A 25,772-nucleotide genomic window follows, 5' to 3' on the forward strand; every position below is an offset into this window, starting at 1 on the left:
ATTCATTTAGTCTCTAAACTGATAAAGAAGTCTTTTTAGTGTTCCGATTTCGCTGGGGGCAGGAATTATGCGGTGCCAACTGATTTGCTCATGGGCACCGTAAGTGGTCGAGGCAGCATTTGAACCCAGCACAACTAGAGAGATAATGAAACCACAAGTCTGGTGGTTTCAATGTTCATTCCTCTGTGTGATAAGTTTCTATCTACCGACTCTGAGTGCCAGGTTCTGTAGTAGACACTGTGTGTGTACTGGTGAGCAACAGCACCATACCTGTCCTTGCTTTGCACTTCATGTCCCCTGTTGTAACCTTTAGGTTGCAAGTATATTCTTAGAAAGGTATAACAAAGTGCTTAAAGAAGGCGGGGGGGGGGGTCGTCATCTCTGAAGGTTCAGTTGATGGTGACCGATTTCCAGTAGAGTCAATTCAAAGAACTGTAGTTATAAAGTATGAATGTCCCATGGTTATTGCAAAGTATTATACTCCCCTTGAGTGACCTCTCTCCTTTTCTCCTGCTCTCACACACAATAGGAGGCTGCATTCACCTCCCTTGATGCTGCCAGGTATCCCCAAGCCAATATGTGTCTTGTACAACTCTTAAGTATTGTTTGAGATTGCTATATATTTCAGCCCCTTTAGTGTAGACTTTCCAGATCAAGACACATACCCCTCCCTACCCCTCAGCTTTTTTTGTCTCAGAGGTAATGGCTCAATTGAGGCCCAATAGGACCTACAGAGTAATTGGCTCTAAATAAGAGAAGAATTTGTCCATTAAGATCTATGTGTATCTGTTTGTGCTAGCTGATGAATGGGAGTGCTGAGAGAGCTAAAAAATTAGAAAATGTTGCCTGCTGTGAGCAATCTACCAATGAATAATAAACATCGCTGACAGAGTTCACACCTTTCAGGCTGCTAATTCTTCTTCGGAGGAATGTGTTGGGAAAATAGATTGATTGGAGTCATGGGGAGTGAAACTGACCTTTTCTGTGTTTTGCAGCACCTGAGATGTTCAGCTCCAGGAAGGAAACAGGGTACTCCTTTGCTGTCGACTGGTGGTCCCTGGGGGTGACAGCTTACGAACTGTTGAGAGGCCGGGTACAGTAGAACCACACATTCTCATTTCTTATTATTCTAGAAAACATGCTTTCAAGATCTGTTTCTTTATGTGTATGTATGTGTGCCCAAGTATGTGCATGTACCCCACATGTGTGCAGTGCCCACAGAGGCCAGGAGAGGGCATTGGATCCCCTGAAACTGGAGTTACAGGCACCTGTAACCCACCTGATGTGGGTACCAGGAACCAAACCCTTCACAAGCAGCCAGTTTCCTAACCACTAATCCATCTTCCTAGCCTCTTCAGATTCTGTTTCTGAATGAAAGAATGCAGTAATTGCTAAGAACCAAGCAGCAGTTTACTTGAAATCAGAAAACACCTACACTGTCTGGTATTAATAATACCCTTTGAGACCTCTGCACAGATTAGTCCAGTGTCCTATATGTGTCCCCAAATCTGTCAGTTAACATTAATTACATAGATAAATTAATAATATGGATATCAGAAACTCCCAGTGAAGGGAAATCAATACACCTCACTATCTTGGGTAAATATACGTGCGTGTTTAAAGAAAATCATTTTGCAATCACCCGACAGAGCTCTAATTCAGATACACCTCTCACAAAAGAGTGTGGATGTTGGCACTAGACAACTTGTGCACTGCTTGTTTGTCCCCCGTCCGGCGTGGCTGCTGGGTATGAGTTCCCTGGCAAACTGGAGTAGGGTTCTTGTCAATGGAAACATTTCTCACACAAGAAACTCTTCTCTAGAAAAAAAAAATCAAAGAAATATAATAAAAAATGATATTTTATACAATTTTTACAAACTAATGCAGAATTCAGATATCTCTCCAAGTTTCATCATAGTTAGCCCAGCCTACCAAAATAGCATCCTGTGAACTGGGTAACTTAGGATATTTATTTTCTTATAGCTGGTAGAGGCTGGAAGTCCGCGGGTCAGAGAGTCAGCAACGCTGGGTTCTGGTGTCCTTACAACAGAGAAACAGGAAGAGGGAGGGGAGGGAAACAGGGGGAAGAAGCTAAGGATGCAGAGAGGATATGAAAGCAAAGAACAGAGACGGGGGAGTCTTTACATCTTCTTAAACTGTCAGGTTCTTCCATCAGGATATATTCTGTCTCAAACTGTCTGCCATACTTCTGTCTTCAAATACCATCTCATTGAGGGTTAGAGCTCCAACATAAGACTGTGTGTGAGGGACACATCCACACCCTGGTGTTTCTCTCTCTTGGATCTCCAAAACCCACCTCCTCTTCACATGTAAAATACACTCATTATATTCCATTAGCAATAGCCATTTCTCCCTCCGGCATCATCTCTAGAGTCCCGAGCATTATCTGAATGTCATCCAAATCCAGTGTGGATGGGACTCAGGGCATGTTTCATCCTGCGGCAGAATTCTCATCTAGCTGGGAGCCTGTAAAGCCAGACACATCATGTGCTTCCAAAATAGAGTGATGGGCACGGACATCAGTTAGACAGTCCCCCTCAAGAGGGGACAAATAAGAAGGCAGGAAGGGGTACCAAGTTCAAATCAACAGTCGAACTCGTTCTCTTTGACCATGAAGATGGGACAGAAGATGCTGAGTTGTCTGACACCTTTCCTTCAATGCAGCCCACTGTCTGAACGCTTGAACTCAAACAAACGCTCTCTCTACTGGCACAATCCGACCCGCACCTCTGACTTTTCTTGTAAGCCCGTGGCTCACAAGCAGCATTTCCTCATCAATTAGTTGTCCAGCCTTGTCCATCACATTCTCTTCAGAATAGCACTCCCCACCCCCCACCCCCAAGAGCTTCTATTTTATCCTTTTTAATTTTTTTTCTTCTCCTGTTTTTTGTTTTGTTTGCATTATTTTTACACTATGAATAGAGTCCAAATATGCAAGTTTTCAGTTTCTGACTCTTTGTTGCTCCATAATTTTCATCTGTAATTCACCCCTCTTCTTCTGCGTTTTACCATAAGTCACCAGGTGGAGCCACGCCTCTTGCATAATGATCTTTAGATCTTTAGGGGCAGGAGTTGTGTTGTAGATATATCTGTTGGGAATGGACTCCACAACTCTGCATTTTGATTGGTTGTGGTTTTCTGTAATGGTCTCCATCTGTTGCAAAGAAAAATTTCCTTGGTGAGGGGTGAGAGAACTATACTTAGCTGTAGGTATGAGGATAAATATTTAGGGATTATGCTGGCAGCGGGGAATATATGGGAGGGTTTGGAGGGAGAAAATGGAGGGGGGAAGTTATGTAACTCAAAAAAAAATTAAATAGAAAATTAAAACAAACAAAAACAAAATCTACACCAGCAAACAAACAAAACAAAACAAAATAAAACAAATCCCTAGTATTTTGTTGTCACTCCCAAATCTTTCTATTTTCATGTGGATAAACCCTCTTCAAATATTTATATGTAGAAATATTTAGCAGTTTCAACAAAAACAAATCATGCCTTAACTTCCTGCTGAGACATATATATGTATATATGTACAAATATAACTTTCTATATGATAATAACTCAGTGTATTTTACTTTCACAACTAACTCTTATTTTGTAAATACATTAGCTTACAAATATTTCCAGGCATATCAATTTTTGTGTTTTCTGTTCCATGTGATCAGACTGTTGATTCATTTTAAAACTGAGATATATAGCTTACATAGTTTAATATCATCCACACTGTGTAGCTTTTCGTCAACACATGTCATATTAAATGAGGGGAGGGACAAAGCACTCTACATCCATTTTGGCACATTCTAGGAAGGAATCACTAAAAGACGGTACGTGATTATGCTGGAAAAATACAGTTAATCGGAAGAAAATGAAATAGCAACATTTAATTACAAATATCATCATAACCAAACCACAGAGGAGGTGTGTGGAGCAATAATTTCCTGCTAATTTGCACACTCTTATCTATAGAAAAAAGAAAATAATGAGAAAATGTGCTTTAAGAGCCCCTACTGAACCTAGCTGCACTTTGGGTGGATCGGACCTTAAACATTAACCTGTTGTCACCCCCTCCCCCCAGTCTCAGTCATCAGAAGGCCAAAGTACCTCCATGTCCTTTATACTTTTGTATTAACGGTAAATAGCACTCCAGGGAGCCATGCCTGTAGTGTTGGTTGTCCCATAGCTGCAGCTCTTTGTGTTTTGTTTGGGAGACAGAATCATGGTGTAGCCCAGGCTAAATCCAAGCTCGCCATCCTCCTGCCTGTGCTTCCTGATTTCTGGGATGGGATGCAACGCTTGTGCTGTCTCTCCACTGACCCTTACTCATTCTGTACTCTTGAAACACAATCACAAGACACCATTTACTCCCATCTAACCCTTTCCCTTCCTGCATGCCACGCCCGTTAGTCATATATTCTCCCTCTTTGCTGACAGCACACGTTCAGGTTCTATGACATGTCCCATCATATTGTCAGCTAGCCACCAGTCACTCCACAGAGAACTTTCCCTGTATTACCTCCTCCCGTTTTCCCCAGCAACCTTTTGGCAGTGGTTCATTTTGCTGATAAAGTAGCTCCATCTTGTACATGAAGGAACTGAGGGTCAGAAAATGAATGACCTGGCTTAGCATCCAAAGCCTTCTGACCTCGAAGCTCTAACCCATGATTGCATTATAAAACCTTTTAATTGTCTGCTGGGAAAAACAAACACTCCCTCTTCCTCCAAATTAGTCCATCGGTCAGTGATTACTTAAACATCTGGAAAAGGTCAGTCATGTGCTAAATGTGTACACACACATTAGCGTCCCGTGATTAATCTAATGTGGAAATTTTGTCTGGCTCTTAAGTTGCTCACAGTTTCCCTAGAAGACAGGAAAGCCCAGCAGAGAGGTTAGTACCCATAACGTCTGCCCTCTAGTGGACAGATGTAAAATCATCATTAGCTTGTCTTTTATTTTAAAAAACATTTTATTTTTTTTTAAATTTTCAGAATAGGTTAGAAAGTAACACGTTTCCAAATGAGATTTTCATACGGATTTCATTTTGGTTTGTAATTTCTTTTATTCACGCTAAAGCCAAAGATGACCGTGACTGTTCTAGAAAAGTTTTGTTGTTGTTATTGCTGTTTGTTTGTTTGTTTAACCTTTTAGCCCAGCATAAAATTCTCCACTACATACTTCATGGAAGCAGAGTATTAGACACTGGAGTTGATATTTCCTATCCTTAACTTTCTCATTATGTTTAGTTTTTACATTTTTGTTTTTTGTTTGTTTAAAAGCATCTCTCTCAGGTAGCCCAGGCTGGCTTTGAACTTATTATGTAGCTGAGGCCAGTCTTAACCTCCTGATCCTCCTACCTCTACCTCCCAAGTGCTGGGATTACAAACACACACCACAACACCTAGTTTTCGTTGTATTTCAGATAAGGCTATGGGAAAATTATGGATCCGTTTGTAATCAATCTTCTACAATAATTTGAAGTTTTTCTCTTCATTATTCACTTTTTATATAAATACACCTGAAAGTTATGAACAAAACAGTTTGAAATCAGTGCATCAGAGACTGGTTCAATCCACTGAAATGTTTTGTTTGGATCTGTAAAATAACAAGTTCTTAAAACTTAGGATATTTTGATGAAAAACTAAAGTCCATGACATTTCTTTTAAAAAAACCTGTAGTAATTCTGACAACCCTTGACCAGGTACCCCATATGGCTACCTGTCAATCATCTTGAAGGTTTTCTTGTTGAGGTTTTATTATTTCAAAGTTTACCTCATAAATACTTGCATGCCTTTTTTTCCCCCTTTGACTTGTAAAAATGAAGGCTCTTTCTTTTTCTCCCTTAAGAGACCATATCATATCCGCTCCAGTACTTCCAGCAAGGAAATTGTGAACATGTTTGAGACGGCAATTGTAACGTACCCTTCTGCTTGGTCGCAAGAGATGGTATCCCTTCTTAAAAAGGTGAGACAGGAGGAAGCATGTTGGAAGGAAGTCAAGAAAGGAAGTGTATATCCCGGTTTGTGGTTAGAAGTCAAGATGTGCTCAGGATAACACACATTTGTCAAATGGCTGCTGTGACTAACCATTTCAAATACATGGCTTTCTTATCATGTCTTTATGTGTCTCAAGGCCTTCTCAAACTCACTGTCTGGCATATAATTCTTAATCTCCCTGTATTTCTTGGGTCTCTCCCAGTGTCCTCCCTCCCAATGGCTGGTCCTTTCACCAGGACTCACTCATCATTCTCATATCTAATCTATCACCTGATCCTGAATTTATCCTTTCAATAGCCATTGTCACCTTCACTGCCTTTTGTCTCCTTGGCATTTCTCCAATCCAGCTGCCATCAAGTCCTTTCTGATGTGTCACATGCTTCTGCCACTCCACTCTCTTCCATTCCCTTTCCCATATTTCAGCAACTTCTCATTGGTCTTTGAATAAAGATCAAACTAAATTGTACATTACAATGGTTATAAACAGCCTCTCAAACTTTGAGAATTTTGGTCACCCTTTGGTTGGTTTGGCTGATTGGCCTTCTCCTCCCATTCCTCACCAACATATCACCACTAGGTTTTACACATGACACCCTCTCCTCCTGGGTCACTGCTTCACACCTTAGCTCTTCTAACACCTTCCCTGAGAGCAATACAACTTAGTGTGATTTTCTGACTGACAAGGGTCCTTATATTGCTTTCTACAACTCCATTGTAAGTATAGAAACCAAGAGAAGCATATTGACACTGCTCTGTCAATACTACACTGTCACCCGGTCAATGGATGTGTCTCCTTGGGTAGTGAATGAGCTTGTTTGGCTGCTGTTGAATTGAAGTCATATGTTGTGTGTGGTCTGGAGTTGCATGTGAGCCAGGTACAGTGAGACCACATATGGGCTTGAATGGGTCATAAACTGAAGAAACAATACAAAGAAAAAAGAATTGCGGCCATTTCTCATCATTTGAAAAACACAGCTTCAGGTCTTAGCTCTGTAAAGCGATGTTCACTTCATACTGTTTCCTGTGACTTGAGCTTGGCAAGCCAAGGTTTAGGAAACAAACTTGCTCAGTAGGAGAGTCAGGAAGGGAAGTTTTGTTTAATTCCTGGGACAAGCCATTTGTCTCTGTCATGTTGCAAACATTACTTCTAGTGTTATTCCAAAGCATGCATTCTCCACTTGATTTGTACGTGGGGAGGAGCAGGGGATCGCTGTCTTGTCAAACCACTTGCTCGATTTCTGCTACAAGGAACTCCCCTTGGATATTTGGTTGAGAACACTTAGGGGGAAATTTGGGGGCCCACCTATCTGGCCTTCCTTGTGACAATGGTGCTTGTCTTTCATCGACAGCTACTTGAACCTAATCCAGACCAACGGTTCTCTCACTTGACTGACATTCAGAATTTCCCTTACATGAGTGACACAAACTGGGATGCAGTGCTGCAGAAGAGGCTCATCCCCGGCTTCGTTCCAACGGTAAGTCAAGCTTAACAAGCCCTAAGGGTTCCCACACTCCGTCCACATTACAAGTCCATCCAGGGTCTCATTTGGTGATGACACCAGTAATGTAAAAATGTCCCAACACAGAGAAGAAAACAGAGAGATACAGGGGGTAGGTTGGCGACTAAAAATCACACAACCCACAAGAAGCTAAACTGGGATTCTAATCTAGGGATGTTGATGTCTGGGCTTCTAGGTTTTAACCATGTTTTGTGCTGTAAGAGGTTTCTAGTCTCCCAAATAGTTATCTCCAGAAATATGCTGGTTGAAAAGAACAATACTTTTTTTTTCTTTTTGAAAGGAAGTGATCTTTGATGTCCACAGAAATCTGTGAGTTGGTTAGTGGGAAACTTCACCCCCAGAATCATTCCTTTTCTTTTGTAAGTTTTATTGTACTGATCTATAGTTTTAGGAACTAATAATTACAGAGAGATGATTCCCATTGGGTGAGTACCCAAACAAGGGTCATTGTGTCCCACTCCATACTGCTGGATAAAATTTAGGCGAGGGCCCTACTGAGGCTCCCCTCTCCTCTGCCTGGGATTTGCATTATACCACTGGATAAGGAACACTGGCAAGAATGATGTGCTCCTGTGGAGACTTGAGTTTTCTGTTCAAGTCCAAGCGAGGTACTTGTTCTGGGGACATGGGCACATGGATGTTTCAGTGAACAGCTGGATAAGGTGCCAGTTAGTGTGTCAAGTGAAAGCCCTGCGGAAGGAAGGAGAGAGTGGTGTGGTGACATTCAAGGGTCTAAGTGTCTACATTAGTGAGTGACAGGAAAGTGGGAAGAGGTTTGTACTTGTGTGCATAGCTGATGTATGACTATGAGGGAGCCATCTGCTGCAGATTCAAACTTCCTTCTGTTAGCCACTCCTAACTCCTGGGAGAAGCTCCACCGTATAGATCTTGGGTCTGTCTGTGAATCTGACTCGTTTGGAGAACTTATCAAGTGGCAAATTCTTGGCCTCATGCTCCGAAATCCTGATGTTGAAATTTGGTTGGTGACCTTGGAAGCTGAACAAGCAATGGCCATGATTTTGGTCTATGCGGTTATTGGAACAAACTGAGAAAGCCAGAAGCTCAGACCTTAGAAGTATTATTTTAATATGGTCTCCTTCATTACTCACTGAGGGATAGTTAGAAGTTTGTAAAAATAAACAAGCTATACAATCAAAGAATGTAAAAGACAATGCTGGCAGTAAAGGCTATAAAACCTCAGTGGGGCCCAAGTTATTAAGCTTGGACTGCTCCCTTTAGGACTAGGTATTGTTCTCTGCGTTAGGCTGTTTTAGGAACGATGCAAGGATCTGAGGACTGAGTCATGCTTTCCTCTTTACAGAAAGGCAGGCTCAACTGTGACCCGACTTTTGAACTGGAAGAAATGATTCTGGAGTCCAAACCTCTTCACAAGAAAAAGAAGCGCCTGGCAAAAAAGGAGAAGGAGATGAGAAAATGTGACTCGTCTCAGGTAGGTGGGCCCCCCTATCCCCACCCCCCACCCCCGCCCCCCGCAACAAGCTCAGGGAAGTGCGGTTCATCCCAGAGCTGCCGCCGTGGGGAGGTCATCTCAGAAGCCTGTGTTTATCTGATGTTGGGGGTTTTTTGGTGATGAGGGAGGCACAGTTCCCATGGCCCCTAGGTTGTCTGCCCCTCCTTGATGACCAGCAGCAAGCAGAACCTACCAAAGCCCCAGGATTTGAAGGACATCATCGTAATTTCCTATCCTGTTTTCTGAAAGCTGCGGTATAGGCTGCTGAAGGTGCATGTACAGGACTCCCTGACAGGGGCACATAGGGTGGGTTAACCACTGCTGCATTAGTGGTGAAATTGTAACTAACCTGTTATTACTACTGTAATAACTTTCCGATGGAAGTTGAAAGTGATATATATATATATATATATATATATATATATATATATATATATATATATATTCCAGAATTCCAAAATCATTGTACCTAGTTCTGATAGAACAATGGCCCTGGTAGAGGGATTCCTCTCCTGCCATGCTCCCAGAATCTGTTCCCCATCTGGAAACAGGACTTCTTTGATCCAGGTTGCTCGGTGAATATAGGTTATTGGCTATTTGAGGGTCCTGTGTGCCAGCTAAGCATGCCTCTGTTTCTTTGTTATGTTCACCTTGAAGACATGTCTTCTTCAAGAGCACCTTGATGCTGTGCAGAAGGAATTTATAATTTTCAACAGAGAAAAGTGAGTAATGGTGGGGTGCAGACCAGCAGCTTGAAATGGCGCTATTTAGGCAGATTTTATTTGCAGAGATTTGATATGTTTTTAAGAGTTTTTATTTTTCTGATTATAAAAGTGATGCAAATCTAGAATAAAAATTTTGAAATTTCTGGAGCCTTTTTTCTGTCAGTGTTTTTTTAACTGATAAATAACCCTAGTGTTGTAGTTTTGCTTATGAGAACTGGGATGTAAACACAAGGACTTTTTAAAAGGGTTTAACATTTTGGAGGACAGGGGCTAGTCATTGGACAAGTTGTAGGAGTCATTTCTCTCCTTCCACCTGTGACTCCCACGGGTTACTCTCAGGTCTGTTGGTAAGTGTCTCTACCCACTGAGCAATCTTACCAGCCCAATGTAATGATTTTTAAAAGTTTTCTTAGCTCATGCCTCTCTGTAAATTGAGGCAAAACTGAATGGACTCAGCAGGTCGTATTTATATATTTATTCATTTGTATTTGTAACAGCAATGGGTAAAGAGGAACAGGCAGTGAATTTGGGAGGGGGCTGAGTCAGACATAAGGGGTGAGGGGGGAAAAGGGAGTGATAAATGATGGAATTATATTTTAATTGTTTTAAAAGAATAAAAAAGTTATTTGATTATATGCTATCATTTCTTAAACTCATTTTTTCCTTTGAATGAACAACTCTCTCTCTCTCTCTCTCTCTCTCTCTCTCTCTCTCTCTCTCTCTCTCTCTCCTCCTCCTCCTCCTCCTCCTCCTCCTCCTCCTCCTCCTCCTCCTCCTTTAAGAGTAAAAAGAGACTTTAATCAAAGACAAGCAAATCTAGCCTTGGAACAAACCAAAAACAATGCAGATGAGGAGGATGGCGAGAATAACAACCTGTGAGGTTTCATCATTTTGGGGGGACAGTTCTCCGTACCTGGCCAGAAACTTCTGATGATCACGTCCGGAAGAGCTAAGGGCAGTCCTTACCACTTCACACCTCACGACTTACAGAATGTGAATGAACATCCTTCGAAGGTGGTAACACTCTACAGCGAAGAGAGCCCTGGATCTGAGCTCCTCAGATCTGATTTCACCACTAGTGAACTCTGTGACCTTAAGCAATTCGTTTAACTACTTCCTCTGTTTCTGTTCACTGCTCGAAAGGTAGAGCGTTATTTCAGATGAGCTAGCCTTTAGTCTGTTAATGCCACAGTTCTTGTTCTAAACAGGCTTTATTTTTATTTTTAAATGAATATTTGAATGTAGGTTTTTTTTTTTTTCATTCTTTTTTGATGACGTTGTAAAAACGGACACTGTATACAGTGAGCCTCTTCAGGGCTAGAAAATATCATAGAGAGACCAGAATTCCAAGGCCTGATTAGACAGGAATAGGATATTCCATCAGAAACAAGTGCATAGGTCAGATTAGGAGTCATAGAGACTCATAGGACCTTGCAGCGGGGAGCTATGTTGGCATGGTATCTGTTACAAGGATCTGCTGTGTGCATGGCCTCTCAACTTCTCTTCAGTGATAAGGCCTTGGTCCGTTGAACTGATGGAAGGAGTCACGGGCAGCAGTCTAGTAAATGCCGCAAGCTCTGATACTTTCAGCATGGCAGTGGTGAAATACTGGACTCCATTTGCCGTTCTCTGGTACGCCCGCCGTTTGAAGGCTGATTTTCCTCAGGAAAGGCAGAGACCTGCTTCTGGAGAGGATTAACAGAGTGCTGCCCCAGTGAAGGCTTTCAACGGGTCAGTGAAGTTACACCTTACAGGAGAGTTATCTTGCATGTTAAAACAGGAAGCTGGAGAAAGTTTCCCTTGAGAAACTCCTAACTCCAAGTAGCACAAGGCAAGGAAAACTTAGCCAGTCCATTGCTTCTGTGTCATGAAACATGTTACCTTTCGTTTGGTCCTTTATTTTTCATATTGGTCACCTAACATATGGAACAATTTACACATGGCTACAGACTAGATTTACATTTAAAGCAACAGGATGCGTACAGATCCCAGAGGTCAAATTCAGGGAGACTGATGCCTCTACGTTATACTCACTGTGAGATGGTAGGCAAGAATTGCCTAGCCCCTTAAAATATTACTGATGTCTCACTCTTTCCTGTCTTTATATTTCAATTGTGTGCAAAGTGTATTCATGTAAATGTGCATGTGATGTAACACCACTGTGCTGACGTAAATGAAATCTAGAACCTTTTGGGGTGCCCCACTGACATCACTGGGTAGAACGAAGTAGTTGGGCTTTACAAAGCACTGTTTTCAACTCCTTGGAAACTGAGGCCATCTAGTGGTCACCATGATGACAGCAAGCTGTCATTTGGGGCAGGCAGACAGGTGGAAATTGGCGGTAGACACTGTGGCAAGTAAATCTGTGTAGACAAGCAAGAGCTGAATTTAAGACCAGCATTGATGGTTCACCAGAGCTTCTGGCATAGCTGTGTGATAGTGCCTCTCTACTAAGAGCAGCCATATTTTTTTAAAGAATCAAAAACTGCCTCTTTTATCCAACTCCTGTCTCTGAAGTTCTCGTGTCGCTTGTGATATTTTGGTTATGTTTAGTCACTGTTTAATTCAAAGCACTTGCCCTGACTTTCAGGCAGGTGAATGGGTCAAACATAGCAACCCCGAGGTGACTGGATTCTGCTCCAGGCTGGCACCTCGACAAGTGTCAGGAACCACACACACTCCAGCTTCTGCCTGTTGTCTGTCTGTACTGAGGACCTAATGTACTATGGATTCACCCTCTTTCACCTGGCTCCTCCTTCTCCTGGATCTTGTCAGCATCCTCCAAAACATCAGCTTTCAGAAATGATTTCCAAAGGACAGTAGGGTCAGCAGCTCTCCGCTGGGGATGATAAGGACTTGTGGACTGTAGGCATCTTTAAACATTAAGGTGGGCATAGGATCCCATGCAATCTCTGAAGTTCGAATCTCTAGTTTTTATTCCCATTGAGCATCTTTCTGAGAACCACTGGCTTTCAGAACTGGGGATGTGCTGGTTATAGTTTAGTGTGGGAGTTGGGTAGATTTCTAGTGCCAGTCAGATGAGTGGCACACAGTGTATTTCAAGTTTAAAAAAAAAGAAAAACACAAAAACAAAAAACTCATTATGCTGGGTCTGTACCTCCACAGTATCCACAGTAGAATATGAGCATAGCATGCATGAAGGCCTGGGTTAGATCCCCAGCACCAGGAGAAACAGAATCCCTGCATCTGGCTATGCAGAATAACTGAGTCTCAGCACTGCCCACTGCTGTGTATTTAAATAAGAGATTTAAAAGCAACAGAAACAAAACTTTCCCAATGTTCCTGGTGACTGCGTCTTGGTTTTATTCCCTAATTTGAGCTAAATGTTAGCACCCCCCAGATGAAACATCCCTTCGATTATATTTCTGAGAAGAATTAGGGACTGAGAATGTCAGAAAACCGTGTGACTACTTCATCCTCTTTTCTGCTACTTGCAGAACCTCTCCATGCAGTTTCCCCCCGTACATTCCAGAGCATCTAAAAGGCCTGAGGAAGGTTTGAAAACCAGAGTGTCCTGGCTGTGACACCACAGTGAACTGCTATCTCCAGGCATTCCCAGTGACCCAGAGTAGAGAGGTGGGACAGCCTACCCATGGAGTACCCCTGGCCATGATCCCCACTCCCTAGAAGGAAGTACCCTGCTAGGACCCAATGGCCCCACAGCAGCCCTGGTGTTGGCCAAGATCATCTTTAGGACAGGAATGAATTACAAGCAGCACAGAACACTGCTAAATAAACCACAGTAATCTAATTAGTGGGGATCCAGAAACGACTATTGCTATGGCTTTCCTAGTGGATGTGTGAATATGTAATTAGGAAGAAAGAGTGCGGTTATTGAGACCCATGTTGCTGCTCGAGGTTGACAGGGATGCTGAACTTCAATGCTTCAGCCGCTTAGTGAACAGGCATGGCTAGCACTTTGCTCAGCTCCTCCGTGTTCCTGTGTTCTGTCCACACAAAATCTGTCTCCTACTTCTGTCCACTGCTGATTGCTATTCACCATGAGTTCAGTGTCTCTGCCCAATGTTAGACACCGAGACTCCAGATTTCATTTTTCTGTGCTGTTCTAAACTGGTGGCTGATTTAGAAGCCCCCAAATTAAAAAAAGAAAAAAGTGTGCTTCTGTTGAGCCATAGTGTATGTGATGTAAATGTGCCTGCACGGATTAAAATGTCTTCTGTAACAACATGCCCTTGGCCTTCCTTTGTCAACTGTGTATGTGTTTGGCCATCCCAGGTCACCTCTCCTTACTTCCATTTCCATTGAGAAGAATGAGCCTTTAGCAGGGATAGTGTTGGAGATCTGTGCCTGTACATTTTAGTGAACTCACAGAGTGCATGCCACCAGAATCCTGCCTTCTGCCCTTTACTGTGACCTGAGTTATACAAACAGCCCATTGGTATCTCTTTTGAGATGGTCTCCACTCCTAAGGGTCCTGTTCCTTTTCTTATGCCATAGCCACGGGAGGATATTCCAAGGCCCATACATAATCTGAGGTAAAGGACAGCAGGCACGCTGAGAACTTTCAACTAACTTGCAGGCTCACAACAGCTCCACAGTCTGCGAGCTCCTGGGCTTGTCCTGAGTTAGTGGGCTCTGAAGTCCTGCATATCAGCTGCCCTGTTGCCCAGACCATGCCAAGAGTCCAGTATGCTGTTCCCAGTAGCTAGCCGAGCAAAGATCAGGATCCAGCACCCTAGATTCTGAAGAGAGCCAGCCCTAGGTACGTGATCTCATTTTGCAGGTTGCTCTGGTACCTTTATTTCCCATCTCCTTGGGTTTTTGTTCCCTCTGTGATGGGTTGGCCTTAGGAGAGCTGATTCTGGAAAGTTCTTGGAAACCAGAATACCCTTGTTATTCTTATCCCTGTTCAGTGTTCTCATTCCTGACCTTGTCAAGTGTGACTCAGCTGCTGAACACTTCCAGACTCCATAGGTATGAAAGTTAGCCAGTGTGTCTCTGTCATCAGTGTTTTTAAAAAGCTGTTTCATCCTTCCCAGAACACTGCATCCCAACTAGGATCATTGCAGGTGCCAATGGCTCCTTTTAAAGTCACCCAAGTCTTTAATAGGCTTAGCTATTCCTTGGTCATGAAAAGGGAGACATGTTTCACCAGTCTTGAAGGTGATCAAACTTATCCTTTTTGGCTGGGATTATTGAGGGAATCTCTTTTTGGGGTACACTAGGAAGGTAAAGTGAAGGCCTGGAGATGCCAATGACTGGTGTTGCCTCCACACGGAATGAGCTTTACGGAGGCAGAAGCACCTCTTCAGCAAGGCTGGGCTGAGACGGAAAGCTGCCTGGGTTCACCACTTACATTTAGCAATGCCGTGTCTCACGATTCTATCTGAGCTCTTCAGACATCCTAAAATCCCACTTCTAGTGGCCCCCATGTACCAGTGTACACCTCGCCAACTGAATGCCCTACATAAACGAGAACTGGATCCAGGAATGTTTCCCAACACTGGGAGAGATGCGATGGAGGTACAGTAGCCAAAATCATCTGAGAGCCCTGAACTGGACTTTATTTCCTTGTTGTTTGGGGCATGGGGTTGTTTCTGTTTTTGCCATGCTGGGGATCTAACCAAGGGCCCTCTGCCTGCTGGCTAAATAAATGCTCTACCCCTAAGCTGCATCCCCAAGCCTGGACAACATTTAAAGACTCGTTTTACTAATCAGAACCTCCAACTCTCTAATATACACAGGGAAGCTCCTAGAAGAGTGGGCATAGCCAACAGTTTTCTTTTCAGACACTCATTGGACTGTTTGAGATCAACTCTCTGAAGAAAAAAAATATATCATGGATTTACTTGGGGGTTTTCCCCTCCAAGTCCAGGCTTTTGGAAATAAGTAGAACGTGTTTACAGAACAGCATAGTAACAAGGTTTGACTGAAGACAGAAACACACCAAAGTACAATAAAACAAAACCTTTTAAAGTCTGTCCTAGAGTCAGCTAGACTTATCCCCCGATATATGTTTTTTTGTGTGTGTGTTTTTTTTACACTAAGAATGAATGTGATCGAAAACTGTACGCAGTTGTCATCTTCCAACTGTGTCTTCTTATGGGGGTTTCTTTCTCTTTGCCTTGTGGGTTTTTTATGTGGTGTGGTGTGTGTGTGTGTGTGTGTGTGTGTGTGAAACATGTACATTTGTATGTGGCTATGCATCTATGTGCATGGTCCCCGAGGCCAGGGGAGGACATCGGCTGTCTTGCTTTATCACTTTCTCCCATGGAAACAAGGTCTCTCAACTATCCTCCTGTCTCTATCCCACCGCATCACTGGGGTTACAGGCATGCATGGTGGTCATATCCGGCTTTTGATGTGGATGCTGGGATTGGAACTCAGATCCTTGTTCCTACACAGCAAGCACTCTTACCCACTGAATCGTTTTCCCAGTCTCCCCGAGTTTCAATACAGTAGGTGAAATGGCATTCCATGCACAAAAGACTGGAGAACGATGTTGGTAATTTTATAATTATTTTAATAACCAGGTTTACATTAACAGTCACTTGATGAGCTTTTTTTTTTTTTCTTTTTCTTTAATCTCAGCTAACTCGATACACAGTTTTCTTCACGGTTCAAATCAAGCAGCTCTTCAGTTTCCGAGCTGCCTCACAGCTAGCACAGGTCACAGGGAGACTCACTGTCTGTCCATAGCCACCAGACACAGAACTGAACACCCACACACCAGGTCTCAAAGGGGGATTACGAGGAGGAATGCTGGCTGCCTGGGCCAGCCCATGACTGCATCAGGACTCAAGCTGGGGCCGGCTAGGGGAGAAGACCTGGGGCCTTGGGGCAGGAATCAACATCGGGAAGCACTCGCCTCTTGGAAGGGACTTAGCAGAATGAGCAGAATGGAGTCCAGAGTTAGGATTCAGGCCTTGGGAGATGAGATAATATCTCTGGGTATTGTCACGAAGAAATGACCCAAAGAACCACTGGACGTTGAAGTGGGGAAAAGACCATTTTGGAGGATGACTATAATTCTATTAGTTTCAAAAAACTTAGACCTAGAAGGAATATCTTCACTGGGAAGCTGATTTCATTGCTCTGCCAAGATCTTCTCAACCGCTCAAGCCTGTGGCCCTTCGGAGGGAATGTCAATAGATTGCCATCGGAGCTTAGAAACAACTTGGGGTTTAGAAATTACATGGTGTTCTTCGAGGGGAGCTGGGTGGAAAGCCCGGATGACAAAGCCTCTTGAGAGAAGATAGTGCCCATCATGCCTCCCACCTTTAAATAAAATACCAGTGATCTTGGAGGAAGCTCCCAATCCTTGTCATTTTCCTTCCCAGAAACCCAGTGACTGGGGCTGTCTCTCTGATGTATCTATGGAGCAGAACCAATTTAAATATAAAATTTCAACTCAAGGAACACGCTGCTTAAAAAAATCCTCATATTGAGAAAACAGTGGGGGAGTTGTCAATGAAGTTTCAGGAATTTCTATGCTTGGGTGTTAACTAACAGTGAATGAAGAAAGGGAGACGTCCTGAGATGGTGCTGGCCCACCTTGAGGGCTTCAAGAAGCTGCACCTCACACAGAGAATGCTTGAGTGGAACATCAAGTTTCGGCACAGTGGCACATCTTGGAAGACCCAAGTGCAGCACAGATGACCCAGAGAAGGTTATTTCTCATGACCAGGGAGGCCCTTGGAGGGACCAGTTGGTCTCAGGCATGGGAAACCACACAGCTGTGGCCCAGAATTAGTTAATTTGCATGTCTCTTCCTCCATCTGGTGGCAACTGATGGTACTACAACCTATGCTGCAGCCAAGCCTGGCTATTGAGGTATATAGTAAACATGCTTCGGATCTGGAAAACTCCCTGTAAAAGTCATTCTGAGTTCCTGGAGAAATCCCCCAATCTTTGAATTGTAATTCAAGACTACACTCCCCTCATTTTCTTCTGCTAAATTTTCCTTTAAAATGAAAGCACCATGAGAGCTTTAAAAAGCAAGATTCTCTATTGAGAAGTTGAAAGGGCCTTTTCCATGATTGGAGCCGAAACTAACTTGCTCAGGGAAATCCCCTTCCTCTGCTATTTCCAAATCCCTTCAGAACCAAACTGCTCATGTTTCTCTGCTTCTCAGTTTCATTACAACCTGCAGTCAGGGCTGGGGGCCCTGTGTAGCACAGTGTCAGGGAGCTTGCCTAGCACGGGAGAGGCCCTGGACTCAATTGTCCGGCTCCACAAAACAAAAGGAACAAATAAATCCTCCACCTCCAAAAACACCAGAACAAATAAACAAAAGCCACCTGCAGGCAGAGATGGTGGCTTCTCCTAAGTACTTAGAAGGTGTATGAGCCCTGCTCTGATCTTCAGAATACTTAGTACAGTGTGGTATTTCTTTCCAAGTGGGCCTCCAGAGCACAGACGTCTGAGCCAAAGCTGATAGCATGTTACCTGCGGGAGAGCCCACTGGCTTCCACAGACCCCTATCTTGCTCACAGAATCAGGTTCACAAGTGGCTTTGGAAATAGTGTGATAGGGACATGGACTTCCAACTCCAACAAAAAAAAGGGTGCAACATTGCTGCCCACTCCCCTCATGTGCCACGACAAGAAGGGTGCATCCTGTCACTTCATACATCTCACCCTGGAGATTTTTAGTACCAATGAAAAAGTGACATTCCCCACCCCTGGGACCTGCTAGTAGAAGAGGAAACACATGGCTTAGAATTGAAAAGATGGTAACACATGGTATACTCCTGCTACTCAAGGCTGGCTTCCTTAAATCTCTGCTTTACTGCCATAGAAGCTAAGATTATTATTAGGGGTCAAGATTTAGAACAACTGAGAAAGTCAGTTTTCCAAAAAGATTTTAAAAGAAAGAAAGAAAGAAAAAGAAAAAAGAAAAATCACAAATGTGTTTTGATCCAAGAAGATCAAGAGATAGTCACTCACATCACCCTTGAGTCTCTCTGCCATGATGCTAAGTCAGCAGGCAAGAGCATGTGTCTCCCCTCAGCTTGCAGGCAGGAGAGAGAGAGAGAGAGAGAGAGAGAGAGAGAGAGAGAGAGAGAGAGAGAGAGAGAGAGAGAGAGCGCTGCCTCCCCAGGGCTAAGAGGAAGGCCATCGAAAAGTCACTGCTCTCCCCAACCAGAACCTGTGCCGCACTGTCCATGGCAGCCTTTGATGAGCACCAAGGAAGCAGAAGAGGAAGAGACCTCTCTCTCCATGTGTTCTGCCTGTGAGGCCTTCACAACCCAGAAAAGAGGCTTGGAAAGCAAACACTGGTATCATAAAACAAGTGGAAGAATTGGCTGGATTCTGACATTTAACAAATGATTAAAGAAACAAAATCTACTAGGAAAGAATATGACAAAGTCCAGGACCCAAAGACCTCCTGCCTTCTCTGCAGATCCCAGGGGACTGTGATGGAGCATCCAGTTGCCACAAGTGGCCATTTCCCGTGGAAATTAACGTACATCATCAACACAACACACAATACCCTCCTGCTCACCCAGCCCACCCACCTCCCTCCTACACACCCCACTCCAGCCCCTTTGTGCCCTCCACCTTGCCCTGGGCTCCCACCACCCAAATCACCCAAAGAAATCTTCCTGCCTTTTGTTCATTGTCTTGACGTCCCAGCTTCGTCTGGTCCCCTTGTCGTAAGATGCAGCGCTACATACGCTCTCAACACTATAATATGCAGACTCTACCTTAGCGGCCTGTCTGATCGCATGCATGTAAGTGGGGGCGGGGGGGGATCGAAGAAATCAAGGTTATGCATAAACAGAAATCAAAGCAATTCATAAAGCTAGGCAAGCGAGCATAACATCGGGAAACATAAGGCTTGAGGCTTATTTGATTCTTTAGATCGCAACTGTTTGGATTCACTTTCCTTCTTAAATATCGGTGTACCATTTTGGCTTCAGAAAAAAATCTCTTCTTGCTTCTGTCTCCCTCTTTGGGAGGGCTTGCTTAACTCAGGGATGTGATATTAGAACGGCCCCCAGGGGGCGCCACGATGCGTTTGCTGGCTGAGCGGACCCCCTCATCCACTTGGGTGCCTGCAGATGGAGACAAAATTCCCAGGGAGAAGCAAAGGGGACAGAAGGTGTAGGGAGAAGAGACGGTGAGAAACTTTGAGAAGGATAAATACTAAGAACTTTCCTGGCGCACAAGAAACTTAACACCGTATCTTGACCTTTGCATATCCATGACACCCTCTCCTGGAAAAAATACTGTCTTGGTAGGAAAACCCAAATTCCTCCCTAGAGGTAAGGTGCTGCACATGTCGCTAACATTGGTAAGAACATGGGGATGGCTGCTTATACTGACTGTGGCTGGCCATGTGTTAAAGCCTGAAGGTTATTCCACTGCATCCTCGATACTGTGGTTTGGGAGGAAAATAATGAATTATTCCATGAAAGAGGGATTCTGGAGAGGGGAGATCACCTGCCCAAGGCCTCCAAAGCTGGAGGGTCAAGGTCTCCTGTTAATGTAAGTGCTAACGTATACTTGGTCCCATTCAGAAAGGAGCCTCTGAATGTTTAAGGACTGACAGTGGCCAAAAAGCCAGAGAAAAGGTGAACACACTCCGAACTACTTGGGAACCATAGTTACCTCAATTGTTTCTCAAAGTTACCTCAAAATGTTGGGTCCCTTTTCTCTGTCTCTCCCTGAATCTCCCACATCTTTCCCTCCGTGGTCTCTCTATTCCTTCTGCCCCTTCCTCTCTTTTCTCTATATGCTGCGGCCTCACCTTTAAATATGTCTTTTCTTTCTTGTTATCTTGCTCCCCTCACATGTACAATTGCTATCATGGGGTAACACACCTGCATTTACCCCCCACCCCCATTGAAAGACAGCTATGGAGCAATTAAACAATCATTCTCTATGGTAAAGAGTTCTTGGAGAATAGATGAGATCGATAATACGGGAAACACATGGTAAATATTCAGTCACTGGAAGTCAGTGGAAGCTATTGCTGGCATCATTTTTACTATGGAGGGGAACTAGGCTGCTGTGGAGGAACATAAAAACCAGTCTGAGTTGTATGTACACTGAGATTGGAACACACACACACACACACACACACACACACACACACACACACACACCCCATAGTTCTTATACACTGATATAGAACACTGTTATCAATTCATAGTGGGAATCAGCTCCATCAACCTGCCCCCAGCTAGGTCTGATCTCTAAGAAGAATTTGCTAACGTTTGAACTTGGCCTCAAACTTGACAATGCCTTCTTTGGTTTTCTTACCAGGATCACTTGCTGATTAGGAAAACATTTCTGTTCTCAATACTGATCATCTCCCTACAGAGGACACCAGTGCTGGGCTGGGAAATGTGTCTGACTTGAGTGTGTAGCCTAGGGATGCTGTTCTTTTCTCCTCTCTCCCCATTTCCCCTCTTCATCAGCTCCTTCCACTCACCTGACAGGCTAAATCCTGACTGATGGAGGTTCCTCACTGGTGGGTTCGGCCGAGTGGGAGAGCCCCGAGTAGAACCAGCTGGGGTGCCCCCCTTGGGGGTGGTGGTCAAGTCAAACACTGGTCCATCATACATGCCCCTTGGGACTGCATGCAGGTCTGCCATCTGCAGCCAGAGAAACATGTTATCAGACATTCTTACAGTCAATGACCCAACACTGTAGGATGTGCTCTGGGAGGTGTATCAGTAAAAAGTTTGTGGAAAGGAATCCAGGAGAAAACAGCAGATATGAATGTGAAATAAGAGACATTGCCACAAGAAATTGATGATGGAGATCATCCATGAAGGCCTCTATAGACATGAGGTTCTATCTAGAGCAGTGGTTCTCAACCTTCCTAATGCTGCGACCCTTTAATATAGCTCCTCATGTTGTGGTGACCCCCAACCATAGAATTATTTTCATTACTACTTTAAAACTGCAATTTTGGTACCGTTGTGAATCGTAATGTAAATATGTGTTTTCCAATGGTCTTAGGTGACCCCTGTGAAAGGGTCATTCATCCCCCAGATTGAGGACCAACCGCTGGTCTTTTAGGATCAAATGGCCCTTTGATGATGTTGCCCTTGGAGGCGGGAAACAGCTGAGTGTATGCTGATACCAGTAGGTGGCGATGCTGGCAGCAGAGGAATCAGAAGTACAGCTAGCTGGAAGTAGGGGCATGATGGAATAGACCTGTACTATCAGGATGGCTGGAGAAGAGCCTTCTCCAGCAGGAAGGACGGGAGTCTTAGTTGAGGTCACATACACTGGTGGCATGAGATCCCATGGGAGGTCCACCCCTGGCTTTTCAGGGCTTTTCACATGTCAGGGTCTTGAAGCCCTCAACTGAGAGTCTGTGGTCTGACCCATTGACCTTTGGCTGTGAACTTGCCTAGGGACTGTAGAGCCAGTCAGCAGCACCAGTCAACTGTGTGTGTGTGTTCTGTGTTGGGATTATGCCAAGAGCTGGGGTTTATAGCTTTGTGAATCATGCTGTGTCCCCCAGAGGCATTTATGATCTATGAGATTAACATGGTGAGACCACCCAAAGTAGGAGCAGAGCCTGCATGCAAACTCCATCACAGCACTGGCCATAGTGCAGCAATGGGGGCGTGCATCCCTCTGAGCCTGACAGTGAAGATGGGCCATGATGAGACCTGTATGGAGCCCTAGCCCTGCCGTGTGTGCAGTGACCTGGGCACAGTGCAGCTGTCCCTCATGGGATAAGAAATGCGTAGTACTCCCCACCCAGCAATACTATAGCTGTGGCATTTCTTTGGTCCCAGAATCTAAGTCATAATATAAGAAGTCTATTACTGGGCAAGTTTGACGTTTATTCCCTTTTCTAGCAAGACAAAACTGGAGCAGGGAGCTCAAATCTCGCACCTCCATCACAGTCTAGGACCTGGTCTAGCTTTGCTTTATGGGTCCCCAAAGTTCCAGAAAGAGCTGGAAGCAGGAGAGGGACTCTGAAAGAAATGCCCAGGCCCTATCTCTACATCAACCCAAGCTTCTGTTTGTGTGTATATGTGTGTGTGTGTGTGTGTGTCTGTATATGTGTGTGTATGTGTGTATATGTGTGTATGTGTGTATGTATGTATGTGTATATGTGTGTATGTATATATATATGTGTGTGTGTATATATATGTGTATATTTGTGTGTATCTAAGTGTGTGTGTGCATGTGTGTATATGTGTGTGTATGTGTGTATATGTATGTGTGCGTATGTATGTGTGTGCATATGTGTGTATATATATGTGTGTATATGTGTATATATGTGTATATTTGTGTGTATCTAAGTGTATGTGTGCATGTGTGTGTGTGCATGTATGTATGTGTGTGTGCATATGTGTGTACATATATGTGTGTGTATGTGTGTGCATATGTGTATAAGTGTGTATGTGTATATACATGTGTGTGTATGTGTGTTTGTGTGTGTATGTGTATTTGTGTGTGTATGTGTATTTGTGTATGTGTGTATGTGTGTATTTGTGTGTGTGAGAGAAAGAGTGTGGGGGGAGGAAGGGAGAGAAAGAGAGGCTTCTGGGCATTTTTCCAAGCAAGCAACCTTGAGTAGACTGGAAGAGAGATGGCTGGGTGTCAATCTGTTCTCATTATAAGCCTTTGGGAACAAGTTTCCTATGAAAATATACTATCATTACATCAAACCCTTCCAATTTTAAACCAAAGTACTATAATAATGCGGAGAAAGTATTTGAGGAAATAAAAACTTTCTTTGGCCAAAACCTTTTTAGAAGTCTTCCTTATAGCCTGTGGGTCCTGTGCCCCATTTCTCCAGCATCTAGCTGTTGCTGTGACACTTACTATGAGGGCCTAGGAGGGCTGGTCCTCTGAATCTCAGGACTGTATGGGACCCCACTCCCTTTCTGACCCCTCTGGCTCGTTGGCACTCACCTTCCTCCTGGCTTTAATGCGCTTGTAGACATAGTCAGAGAACGGGCTGCAGGGAATGAAGCGGCCAGCCCCCTGAGTCACATGCAGGTTGCTGTCTTCCAGCATGATCTTGCCCTGGCAGATAACCACCAGAGGTGCCCCACGAAGCTCCATCCCTTCAAAGATGTTGTACTCTGCAACCTAGATTCAGGAACGAGAACAAAGCCAGACCATGGGTATAGGATGAAAAGAAAGAGGAATGAGGTTATCTCCTGTGTTTGGGACCCCATCTTTGGTATCAGTAGGAACTGAGTCACCAAATAAAGCCAGGCAAAGCTCAGGACACACCTGCCTGCTTTGATAAGGAACAGGAGACTGACGCACCCTGGATAAAGATGCCTCAAGCAAAGCAAAGTGCCTCACTTCTAGTAAGATCTTTAATGGAAATTCGATTTCCACTGCCACTGCCGGATGTATTCAGAGTTCAGCTAGAAGACCCCCAGGGATATGCTGCCATATATGGAGCCTGCACTGAGTGGGGAATGGAGAACACATGGCCCCTTGGCCCAGAACAGTGCAAAATTCTACACCACAATGTGACTTGGTGTTTAAGCAAAGGCCATTCCTACTTCAAATAGGATTTCTGCATACCTTCCTCACTTGCTCAGCAGGAAGATAGAACTGCATTGGTTGGGGGTACTGCCTTGATTCTGGGATTTGAATGTCAGCTCCGCCACCAGCTACAGAGATTATTTACTTTCTATGCACTTCTAGAAATTAGGCAAAACTACAATCACAGGATAACAGTACCCACCCAAACGTATCCACTGTTCATGAGATTCACTGAATAGAAAGAAAGCAAGGTGCCTGACATATAACTACTTCAAGAACTATTTTTGCTACCAAGTACTCAGTACCTCTTTAAGGTATTGGATTTGGGTTTCAATCTTCTGGGAGAATTGGAGCAAATAATGAAAATAGTTAACTCTCTCTTTATTCAAAAACATAAAGTCTGTCAGAGGCTCTGCAATCTTGGAAGTGTGCAGAGAAGAGCTTCCTCTCTATGCCTCCAAACCCAAGTGGCCAGGAAGGGCAGAGCCTCTCTGCAGACTACTTCACTCAGGAAAGCAAGAGAAAGAAATAAACAGTTTAAGTATTTTTATGCCAATAAAACTTAAGGCAAACTGGGGTTGGGAGCACATGCCTCTTATACCAGCCCTTGGGAGGCAGAAGTAGGGTTATTAGCAATTCAAATTCAAAGCCTGCCTGAGCAGGAGACCTTGCTTTCAAAACCAAGCAGTACACAGACCAAACAAAAAGCTCTTCGGGGTTAGATGATTATTGCAGTTCATTCTAGTCTCTGAGACTGACCCACCCTATCAGCTTATTCCTCGGAGTCAGCTCTGCACACACATTCTCCATCCCGCCAACCTATGCCTCACCGACTGGTGGTTCTTGGCAGAGACAATCTTCACAGCGTCTGGGTCCCAGATGACCAGGTCGCTGTCCGAGCCCACGGCTATTCTCCCCTTGCGCGGGTACAGGTTGAATATCTTGGCAGCATTGGTGCTTGTCACAGCCACAAACTGATTTTCATCCATCTTTCCTGTGGCCTGTTGAAATACAAAGATTGCAGATCTGTGCCTGTCTCCAGGTCGATGGCGGCTCCATCCATACCAGGCTTCTGAGCTCAGAGCAAAGTGACCACAAAAGGCCCAGGAGTTCAAAGGGATTGAGCACAGATTCCATCTATCCAGCAAGCTTAGGGGTCCACTGGATAGCCTGAACTTCACAGGGAAAAGAGGGAGACATGTGACTTAACAGCGAAGTTACTTCTGAAAATGCAGTTTTTCTAGCTATGTGCATATCGTTTACTTAAACATTTACTACTAATTCCAAGAAAGATCAGAGAGAATTTACAGTAAAAACAAAGTGAGTGTGAGCCCATTCTTTAGGTATATGTGTATATTTCTATATTCAGAGGATAGATATGCAAAGCCTTACTCAAATAGTGACAGTGGATATGCCTGTGTTACAGAATTATGTGTCTTTTTCCAGGTGTGTGTTTGTCTGAGGTTTGTTGAGCATGTATCATGTTGCCAATTAAAAAAACTAAAGATAAGCATTGCTTAATAATGAGGATATGTTCTGAGAAGTGTGTTAGTGCTGATTTTGTTGTCCTGTG

General features: G+C 43.9%; 2 protein-coding genes across 3 annotated transcripts in view; one reads left to right on the plus strand and one right to left on the minus strand.

Moving 5' to 3' along the window:
- The window catches only part of Stk32a (serine/threonine kinase 32A), a 120,804-nt gene extending 105,110 nt beyond the window's left edge, over positions 1 to 15,694 (plus strand). Inside the window, exons 8-13 of the mRNA XM_052742116.1 lie at positions 996 to 1,093; positions 5,867 to 5,983; positions 7,365 to 7,490; positions 8,857 to 8,985; positions 9,664 to 9,728; positions 10,514 to 15,694. Coding sequence (XP_052598076.1) covers positions 996 to 1,093; positions 5,867 to 5,983; positions 7,365 to 7,490; positions 8,857 to 8,985; positions 9,664 to 9,728; positions 10,514 to 10,610 — 632 coding nt within the window. The 3' untranslated portion in view covers positions 10,611 to 15,694. The remainder of the gene's footprint in view (positions 1 to 995; positions 1,094 to 5,866; positions 5,984 to 7,364; positions 7,491 to 8,856; positions 8,986 to 9,663; positions 9,729 to 10,513) is intronic.
- Positions 15,695 to 16,219: 525 nt separating this feature from the next.
- Dpysl3 (dihydropyrimidinase like 3) overlaps positions 16,220 to 25,772 on the minus strand; it is a 109,881-nt gene continuing 100,328 nt past the window's right edge. For both annotated transcript variants that reach the window (XM_052742113.1, XM_052742114.1), the window contains exons 11-14: positions 25,030 to 25,200; positions 23,609 to 23,788; positions 21,156 to 21,318; positions 16,220 to 19,773 (exon numbers count right to left, since the gene is read on the minus strand). In XM_052742113.1, coding sequence (XP_052598073.1) covers positions 19,685 to 19,773; positions 21,156 to 21,318; positions 23,609 to 23,788; positions 25,030 to 25,200 — 603 coding nt within the window. In that variant the 3' untranslated portion in view covers positions 16,220 to 19,684. The remainder of the gene's footprint in view (positions 19,774 to 21,155; positions 21,319 to 23,608; positions 23,789 to 25,029; positions 25,201 to 25,772) is intronic.

The sequence above is a fragment of the Peromyscus californicus genome, unplaced genomic scaffold, assembly GCF_007827085.1.
Source record: "Peromyscus californicus insignis strain IS unplaced genomic scaffold, ASM782708v3 Scaffold_17__1_contigs__length_78620276, whole genome shotgun sequence".
NCBI lineage: Eukaryota > Metazoa > Chordata > Mammalia > Rodentia > Cricetidae > Peromyscus > Peromyscus californicus.